A 10,279-nucleotide genomic window follows, 5' to 3' on the forward strand; every position below is an offset into this window, starting at 1 on the left:
AGGTAGTTAATTTCTTGCTAGTTCAGTCTTAGGAGATTGTATGTGTTTCAGAATTTATTCATTTCTTCTAGACTTCCTAGCTTGTGTGCCTAGAGGTGTTTGTGGTAGTCTCTGATGGTTATTAGAATTTCTGTGGGGTCAGTGTAACACCCTCTTTGTCATTTCTAACCTTTATGCCCTTCTTTGTCTTTTTTTATCTTTGTCAGTTCAAAGTCTGTTTTGTCTGAAATTAGGACTGCAACACCTGCTTTTTTCTGTTCTCCATTTGCTTGGTCGATTTTTCTCTATTCTTTTATTTTGAGCCTATGGATGTCATTGTATGTGAGATGGTTTTCTTGAAGATAGCATATCATTGGGTCTTATTTCTTTTACTAGCTTGTCACTCCATGCCTTTTAATTGCGACTTGTAGCCTGTTTATATTGAAGGTCAGTTTTTATATGTGTGAATTTGATCCTGCCATCGTGTTGTTAGCTGGTTATTTTGCAGACTTGTTTTTTTGTGTGGTTGCTTTATAGTGCCACTGCTCTGTGTATTTCAGTGTGTTTTTGTAGTGGCTGGTAATGGTCTTTTCTTTCCACATTTAGTGCTTCCCTCAGGAGCTCTTGTAAGGCACATCTGATAGTAACTAATGCCCTCAGCATTTGCTTGTCTGATGTCTTTGTTGATTTTCTGTCTAGATGATCTGTCCAGTGCTTCAAGTGGAGTGTTGAATCAACAACTATTATTGTATTGGGGTCTATTTCTCTGTTTAGTTCTAATAATGTTTGTTTTATATATCTGGGTGCTCCAGTGTTTGGTGCATATATATTTATAATTTTTATATACTCTTGCTGAATTGTTCTCTTTATCATTGGAGACTTTGTTTCTTTTTATGTGTTTTGTCCTATAATCTATTTTTTTTCTGACATAAATAGTCAGTGTAGCTACCCTTTCATGCTTTTGGTTTCTGTTTGCCCAGAATATTTTTTTTTCCTATTCCTTCACTTTTGATCTACATGTCTTTACAATGTAAGTGAGTTCTTGTAGACAGCATATATATTTTTAAATCCTTTCAGCCAGTCTGTATTTTTCAATTTAGGAATTGAAGCCATTTATATTTGAGATTATTATTGATAGATTAGGACTTACTCCTGTCATTTGTCAATGTTTTCTGATTGTTTGATATATTCTTTCTTTCATTCTTCCTTTTTTTTTTTTTTTTAAGGCAGGATCTCACTTTGTCACTCAGGCTGGAGTAAAGTGGTATGATCTTGGCTCACTGAAACCTCTGCCTCCTGAGTTCAAATGATTCTCCTGCCTCAGCGCCCCAAGTAGCTGGAACTAAAGGTGTGCACCACCATGCCTTGCTAATTTTTGTATTTTTAGTGGAGATGGGGTTTCACCATGTTGGCCATGCTGGTCTCAAACTCCTGACCTCAGGGGATCCACCCACCTCGGCATTCCAAAGTGCTGGGATTACAGGCATGAGCCCCTGCACTCAGCCTTTCTTCCTCTTTTATTGTATACCTTTACATTAGATAATTTGGGTCGTGATAACATTTAACATTTTATTTTTTTTTCTCTTCTCCTTTTCTCATCTGTTCCATCAGTGAGTTGTATACTTGTATGTGTTTTCATAATGGTAGCTATTCTCCTTTTACTTCCTGGTTTAGGATTCTCTTAAGCATTTCTTATAGGACTAGTCTAGTGGTGACAAATTCTTTGTTTTTTTTTCTTGTCTGGAAAAGACATTTTATTTCTCCTTCATTTTTGAAGGATAGCTTTGCTGCATATAGTATTCTTGGTTGATAGTTGTTTTCTTGCAGTACTTTGAATATGTACTTTCATTCTCTCCTGGCCTATAAGGTTTCTGCTGAGAAATCTGCTGTTATTCTCATGGGTATTCCTTTATATGTGACTTGACATTTTTCTCTTTCTGTTTTTAGAATTCTCTCTTTGTTTTCTACTTTTGATAGTTTGACTTTGTGCTTTGAACAAGACCTTTCTGGTTGAATATATTTTGAGATTTTTTGTTACCTATATCTTGATGTCTATATGTCTTGCAAAACTTTGGAGAGTTTCAGCTATTATTCCTTATGTAAGTCTTCTGTGCCTTTACATCTCTTCTTCTTCTAGTCCCAAAATTTGAATATTTGGCTCCTGTATGGTGTTTCATATGTCATGTAGGCTTTCTGTCATATATGTATATAATTTGATCAGGTTATTTAAAAAGCTCTATCTTCAAGTTCAGAAATTCTTTCTTATGATTAATCTGGTCTATTGTGAAAACTTTCTTTTATATTTTTAATTTTATTTATTGAAATAATCAATTTCAAGATCTCTGTTTGGTTCTTTCTTATGATATCTATCTCTTTGTTAAATTTCTCATTGAAATTATGAATTGTTTTCCTGATTTCTTTGTATTATTTATCTGTGCTCTGTTTTGTCTCACTAAGTTTCTTTGTTATCATTATTTTGAATTATTTTTCAGACATTTCATACATTTCTTTTTGTTTTGGCTCTGTTACTGCATAATTTTTGTATTCCTTTAGAGGTATATTTTTTCTTTCTTTTTTCATGCTTTTTTGTGTCTTTACATTAATATCGGCACAACTGGTGTATCAGTTGCTTCTTACAATTTTATGAATTGACTTTAATGGGGAAATACTTTTCCCTATAGATGTATTTATAGTATTGGTTGAGTAGGATTTTTTGGCCTTATTTCTTGGTGAGCACAGTATTGTAGTCTCCTTAGGATTTCTTTGTCTGTTAGCAGCATCAGTGGTGTTTATGAGTTCCCCAGTAGCTTGGTCTGTGGTTGTTAGTGGATGCTGTGGTGAGGTTCTGCTGAGGACAAGGATGCCAGGTTTATTGGTCCTTCAGCACCAGTGGTGGTGGCAGTAGGCAGTGCTTGCTGGAAACTCCAGGTGGCATACAAAGGCACCAGTGATGGTGGTTTGAGTGGATTGTTCTTCTGGCATCCAGGTGACATGCTCAGGTGCCAGCAGTGGTGGCAGTTGGTAGAATGGACCTGTTCTCAGGTCTCCAGATGGTGTGCTTGGGCACTGAAGTCAGCAGGTGGGGCAAGCTTATCCTCAGGCCCCAGGACAGCATGTTATCAGGCCAGTCCTAAGTCCCTCTGAAGGTAGATGCAGATACACAGTGACCTTGACATTGGAGGGTTCTAGCTTGCCGTCAGTTGCAGCAGCCCTGGGCAGGAAACTTTCAAGCTCTGGGTAGAATTTGTTTGATTCCCTTCATCCTTGAGGTAGCCTTTTTGGTGCACTGCACCACTCATTTCCTGGGCTATAGATGCAGAATCAGCTGGAGTGCTGGAGACACAACTACATTCCTGGGTCAATCCTGTTTTGTGACACTGCAGCCCTCTGGGTGGATGTGGAGGTATGTCAGTGGGACGATAGGGATGTGGAGATGCTGGAACTGTTGGGATTCAGTTCAGGATTGAACCTGAATCAGGTGGTTTGGTGGGGCTGGGCTCTCAAGATGGTGTAGTGCTGTGTCAGTTTGTGTCTTGGTGGGCAGGGGATGGGAGTGTTTGGGACCCAGCACAAACACCTTCTGTGAAACAATACCAACTTGTGGACTCGAGGCACCTGCCTACACTAATCTCAGAGCCTTTGTGGGCTGAGGGACTGTCCCATCACTAGGACTGCAGCCGTCCACAATGGGAATGTGGATGGCTGGGGATCTTGTTTACCTTCTCTTGCGATGAGGAGTTGCTTCTGGATTTGAGCTTATTATGGCCAGGCTGGCTTCTTTGCTCCTCTGTCTTTCTATGCCTCAGAAGTTTTTTTGTCACTTTTCCAATGAATTCCAGTGTTCTCTCTTAGAACCTCTATTTAATGTCTGGTTATCTACTTGTTCTTTTGGTCTTTTTTGTGCATGAGAAAAGTGTCAGTCTCCCTTAGCCATTTTGAAGCCCCCTCCTATTCCTGATATATCATTTTGATAATTTAATTTATATATAGTTTTTAAAAGTGACAACTTGTGTCTTCCTTATTCATACATTTAAAAAATTTATAATTGACCAAAATTTTTACCTGTATATGGGGGCAGAGTGTAATGTTCCAACATTTGCATATATTGTATAATGGTGAAATTAGGGTAATTCCCATATCCATCACTTTAAACATTTATCATTTCAGTGTGGCAATAACATTCAAAATCTGCTCTTCTAGCTATCTTGAAATATGCACTACATTGTCATTTGATATAGTCACCTTACTGTGTAATAAAATATGCGCACTTACTCTTCCTGTTTAGCTAACTTTGTACACATTAACTAACCTCTCCCAGTCTTCCTCTCTCTCTTCCCCTCACCAGCCTCTGGTAACCACTATTCTACTCTCTATTTCTATGAAATCAACTTTTTAAAAATTTCACACATGAGTGAGTTTGTCTCTGCGGTCTGGCTTATTTCACTTAACATAATGTCCTCCTGCTCCATTTATGTTGTCAGAAATGATAGGATTCCATTCCTTTTTATGGTGGGATAATATTCCATTTACATATATACCACATTCTAAAAATCAGTTTATCTGTAGATGGGCATTTAGATTAATTTCATGTATTGGCTATTGTGAATAGTGCTGCAATAAACATGGGAGTGCAGATATCTCTGTGATATTCTGATTTATTTTTTATTTTATTTTATTTTATTTTATTTTATTTTATTTTATTTTATTTTATTTTTTTGAAATGGAGTCTCGCTCTGTCACCCAGGCTGGAGTGCAGTGGCCGAATCTCAGCTCACTGCAAGCTCTGCCTCCCGGGTTCATGCCATTCTCCTGCCTCAGCCTCCCGAGTAGCTGGGACTACAGGCGCCCGCCACCTTGCCTGGCTAGTTTTTTGTATTTTTTAGTAGAGACGAGGTTTCACCGTGTTAGCCAGGATGGTCTTGATCTCCTGACCTTGTGATCTGCCCGTCTCGGCCTCTCAAAGTGCTGGGATTACAGGCTTAAGCCACCACGCCCGGCCAGCATTTATTATGCTTTGGTGGTGATGAATTCCCTCCACTTTTGTTGCTCTAAGAGTTTTGAATCACTCCTTCATTTTTAAGGATAGTTTTCCTGGGTACAGTATTCTTGGTTGAAAGTTTTTTCCTTCAGGACTTGGAATATGTCATTCCACTCCTTCCTGGTCTTTAAGGTTTCCATAGAGAATTCTGCTGCCAGATGTATTGACACTCCTTCATGTGTTATTTGCTTCTTTTCTCTTACTGCTTTTAGGAGTCTCTCTTGTCCTTGACCTATGAGAGTTTGGTTATTATATTTATGCCTTGAGGTAGTTTTATTTGGGTTGACTCTTCTTGGTGATCTTTGACCTTCTTATAACCGGAATTTATATTTAGGTTTGGACAATTTTCCATTATTTTTATTTGAATAACCTTTCTACCCCCTTTCTCTTCCTCTACTCCCTTTGACGGTCAATGACTCTTACATTTTCTTTTTGATGCTATCTCATTGATCCAATAAGTGTTCTTTGTTCTTTTAAATTCCTTTTTTCTTTTTTCTTCTTGATGTATTTTCAAATAGCCTGTGTTTGAGCTCATGAATTCTTCCTTTTGTTTGATTGCTTCTGCTTTTCAGACCCTCTAATACATTTTTCAGTTTATCTATTATTGCTCCAGGAATTCTGCTTGATTTTTAAAATTATTTCAATGTCTTTGTTAAGTATCTCTGATAATTTTCTGAATTGTTTTTCTGTGTTTTCTTGATGTTATTTGAGCTTCCTCAAAACATCTATTTTGCATTTTCTGTATAAGAGTTCACACATCTTTCTCCCGGTTTGGTTACTGGTGCCTTATTTATTATACTTGATGAGATCATATTTTCCTGAATGTTGTTAATGCTTATGGATATATCTGGGCATTAAAGAATTAAGTATTTTTTCTAGTCTTCACAGTCTGGCCTTGTTTGTACTGGTCCTTCTTCAAAGGACTTTATGGAAGTTCCAAGAGTACTGGCTGATGAGTTAAGACTGTGGTCGCTGCTGCCATTTCAGCACTAGATAGCACCTTAACCTTAATTATGCTGTGGCTCTCTTGAAGATTCCTATGTATCCAACCCTGATGGACTTGGGGAATATCAGAGACAGTCCTGTGGGTTTCCAAGCCCAAAGTCTCTTGCTCACTTCCTTTTTCTTCCCCTAGCAGAAGGAGTCGCTCTCTACACTGCACTGTCTGGAGTTGCAGGAGAGGTGTGCGTGCACTTTCATGGCCACTGCAACTGGCAGCTTACTGGCTCACACCTGAATCCCATGGTCTCATAGACCAGCACAGTAATGGTTAGGGTTTGCTCACCTAACACCCACAGTCACTATTACCTGATTGCTGCTGATATTTATTCATGGCCTAAAGCTTCTTTCGTCAGCCAGCGGTGAAGCTGGCCAAGGCTTGGCTCCATCCTGCTGGGGTGAAGAATTGCCTTCTGAGCTGGGGCAGGTCTAGAAGTCTGTGGGCACCAGCTGGAATCATGGACCACGGGGTTCAGCTGTTGCTTTGTTTTATGGTAGTGGGGCTGGTACATGTTTCTCAGGCAAAGTCCCATGCACACTTCTTTCTCCCTCTCCTAAAAGACAAATTCACTCTCTATGTGCACTGCTTCAGATTGGGGAAGGGACGGTGTGGGCAATGCAAAACTGTCATTCCTACCCTCTTCAATGTGTCTTTTCTTGTTATTATGCCAACCAGTTACTGTGATCTTTTACTTCATTCTTTTAGCTCTTGTGAAGGTGTTTTCTTGCATGGATAATTGTTCACTTCAGTGTTCCTACAGAGGGATGATCACCGGAGGATTCTATTCCATGATCTTGCTCTGCCTCCTCTTCCACATCTCATATCTTAAATCCTCACTTTCAAGGCAATGTGCACAGACAAATCTGTAATGAAATCTGGCACATAACAGGTACTCAATAAATCTCAGTTTCTTCCTTGCATTACAGATGTTTACTACATACAAAGAAAGTAAAAATGGACTTCCTATGGAACTGTTCAATGAATTCTCTTTATTATTGGTATATGGGCATAATAATATATAATTTTGATAAATATACAATTTTTTTCTGAGCTATTTGAAGAAGTTCAGGACTAAGCACATTATCATTTGTTTAATAAAATTTTGTTGTTAACTGCGTGTTAATTTTTATTTGAAGTGATGTCTGTCCAAATCTGGGTGCTGGTTTTTATTTGGAATAATATCTGTTCAAATCCTTTGCCTATTTTAAAATTGGATTACTGTGTGTGTGTTTTGCTGTTGAACTGTACTTAGCTTTGTTTTAATAAGAACATGTATTCCAGTGAATAAAATCACATGACATCCTCAACTATGATTTTGGCCTCTAAGCACTTATTATAAACATTTGTAATAGTCGATTGAATTTAACATTTTGAAATTAATTTATATCATATAGAAATGTGTTTTCAGAAGTATATTGCCAATGACATTATATGGATTCATCTTTAGGCAATCCAATGGTGTGAAGACTTTTAGCAGTTGCAGTTTGAGGAGCTTTCAAAATTTCATTTCAAATTTGGGTGCCAAATGTCTTCAGAATAAGCCACAAATGCAAAATAAATCTCCAAAACCAGTCTGTGGCAACGGCAGATTGGAGGGAAGTGAAATCTGTGATTGTGGTACTGAAGCTGTAAGTATGATAACTAGGAAAATTGATTAATGAATTTATTTTTAGTTATCTTTTTCATAAATGTCATGTATCTCAAATGAGTACCATGCAGAATATTGACAGTAAGTGAAGTTGGGTTGAAATACATACAAGAAAATACTGTCTAGGTTTTGTAGGTTGAAGAATTTTGAACAGGTTTAAAATGTACTGCACAAAATCATTGGTAATGGGAAAGAGGAGGGTCTAGAATAAACTTTTGAGTTTCAGACTACATAGGGTTCTTTACAAATCTCTGCTTAATCTTTGGACAGTTTACAGATGTCTTAATGAAGTTTGATTAAGCAGCCCAATGTGTTCTTTAGGGTTTTACTTTACAATGGAATCAGTAGTTAGTACAGGAATCTGTATCAATATTGTAATATGAGCACTAGATATTTTGATTATTCACTTGATAGGGAAACTCTGAAAATATAATGAATTCAAAAGGCCTAGGGTTTAATGCTTTTATATAATTCAATATTTGTAGCAGTACTGCAAATGTTATAAATTTCCTTGGTTACAAGGCAGACAAAAATTTATTAGGATTTGTTCCATCCATAGGTCTGGATTACTTGTACCATATCACATTATTTTAATTACTAAGTTTGTGTATTATGTTTAAAAATTTAGTAAGAACAAGTCGTTTCTTTATTTTTTATTTTATTTTCATTAATTTATTTTTTGAGATGGAGTTTCGCTCTCGTTGCCCATGCTGGAGTGCAATGGTGCGATCTTGGCTCACTTCAATCTCTGCCTTCTGGGTTCAAGCGATTCTCCTGCCTCAGCCTGCCAAGTAGCTGGGATTACAGGCACCTGCCACCATGCCTGGCTAATTTTGTATTTTCAGTAGAGACAGAGTTTCATCATATTGGTCAGGCTGGTCTCAAACTCCTGATCTCAGGTAATCCACCTGCCTCAGGCATTCCTAAGTGCTGGGATTGCAGGCATGAGCTACCACACCTGGTTCTTGATTGTTTTAAAAAAATCAATTTTATTGGGGTATAATCCACATACAGTAAAATGCACCCATTTTAAGTGTACAGGTTGATGAGTTTCAACAAATGTATATAACCTTTGGTATAATTAAAATATATTTTTTCATAATCCCCAAAAGCTTATTCATATTTGCAGTCATTTCTACCTCCACTTGTCTCCAGACAATTTGTGATTCTGTTACCTTTGCCTGGTCTAGAAAGTCATATAAATGCAAGGAGACAGCACATATTGTTTGTGTCTGGCTTTTTCCTTTCAATATAGTGTTTTTGAGATTCATCCATTTATTTCACATCACAATAGTTTCTCCCTTTTAATTTTAAGTAATATTTAATTGTATACATATACCATAATCTGTTTTAAACATTCACCTGCTAATGGACATTTAAGTTGTTAAACTATTGGTCCATTATTCTTAATTTGTACAAGTACAACTGCTAGGTCATATGATACATGTATGTCTATAAGAAATTGCCAGAATATTTTCCAAAATGGTCATTTCTTTTTACACTCCTGTCAGCAGCATATGAAACTTTGAGTTCCTTCGTATCTGAACTAGAATTTGTTACTATCCACTTCTTAAATTTTAGCTATTCCAATTGTTTTGTAGTGGTTTAAATTTGCATTAACTTTTAGCTTCCACAAATAAGTGGGAACATGCAGTGTTTGTCTTTCTCCACCTGGCTTATTTCACTTAATATAATGACCTCCAGTTCCATCCATATTGTTGCATATGACTGAATCTCATTCTTTTTTATGGCTGAATAGTGCTCCATTGTGTATATGTACCACATTTCCTTTATCCATTCATCTGTAGATAGACACTTAGGTTGCTTCCAAATCTTAGCTATTGAGAATAGTGCTGCAATAAATATGGGGATGCAAATATCTCTTCGACGTACTGATTTCTTTTCTTTTGGGTATATACCTAGGAGTAGGATTGCTGGATCATATGATAGCTCTATTTTTAGTTTTTTGAGGAAACTCCAAACTGTTCCACATGGTGGTTGTACTAATTTACACTCCCACCAACAGTGTACAAGGATCCCCTTTTCTCCACATCTTCACCAGCATTTGTTATTGCCTACCTTTTGGATAAAAGCCGTTTTAAATGGGATGAGATGATATCTCATTGTAGTTTTGATTTGCAATTCTCTGATGCTCATTGATGTTGAACTCCTTTTCATATACCTGTTTGACATTTGTATGTCTTCATTTGAGAAATGTCTATTCAGATCTTTTGCCCACCTTTAATCGGATTATTAGATTTTTTCCTGTAGAGTTGTTTGAGCTCCTTATATGTTCTGGATATTATCCAGATGGGTATTATCCCTTGTCAAATGGGTAGTTTGCAAATATTTTCTCCCATTCTGTGGGTTGTCTCTTCACTTTGTTGACTGCTTTCTTTGCTATGCAGAAGCCTCTTAACTTGATGTGATCCCATTTGTCCGTGTTTGGTTTGGTTTTGTGTGCTTGTGGGGTATTACTCAAGAAATCTTTGTCCAGTCCAATGTCCTGGAGAGTTTCTCCAATGTTTTCTTGTAGTAGATTCACAGTTTGAGGTCTTAGATTTAAGTCTTTAATCCATTTTGATTTGATTTTTGTATATGGTAAGAGAGAGAG

General features: G+C 37.2%; 1 protein-coding gene across 3 annotated transcripts in view; it reads left to right on the forward strand.

The window, feature by feature from the left end:
- The window catches only part of ADAM32 (ADAM metallopeptidase domain 32), a 194,334-nt gene that overhangs the window by 81,252 nt on the left and 102,803 nt on the right, over nt 1–10,279 (forward strand). For 2 of the 3 annotated variants that reach the window (XM_023214500.2, XM_023214498.1), the window contains exon 12: nt 7,465–7,645. The exons of the other annotated variant lie outside the window; for it this stretch is intronic. In XM_023214500.2, the coding sequence (XP_023070268.1) occupies nt 7,465–7,645 (181 nt within the window). The remainder of the gene's footprint in view (nt 1–7,464; nt 7,646–10,279) is intronic. 3 annotated transcript variants of the gene reach the window in all.

Source organism: Piliocolobus tephrosceles, chromosome 7 (assembly GCF_002776525.5).
Source record: "Piliocolobus tephrosceles isolate RC106 chromosome 7, ASM277652v3, whole genome shotgun sequence".
Taxonomy (NCBI): domain Eukaryota; kingdom Metazoa; phylum Chordata; class Mammalia; order Primates; family Cercopithecidae; genus Piliocolobus; species Piliocolobus tephrosceles.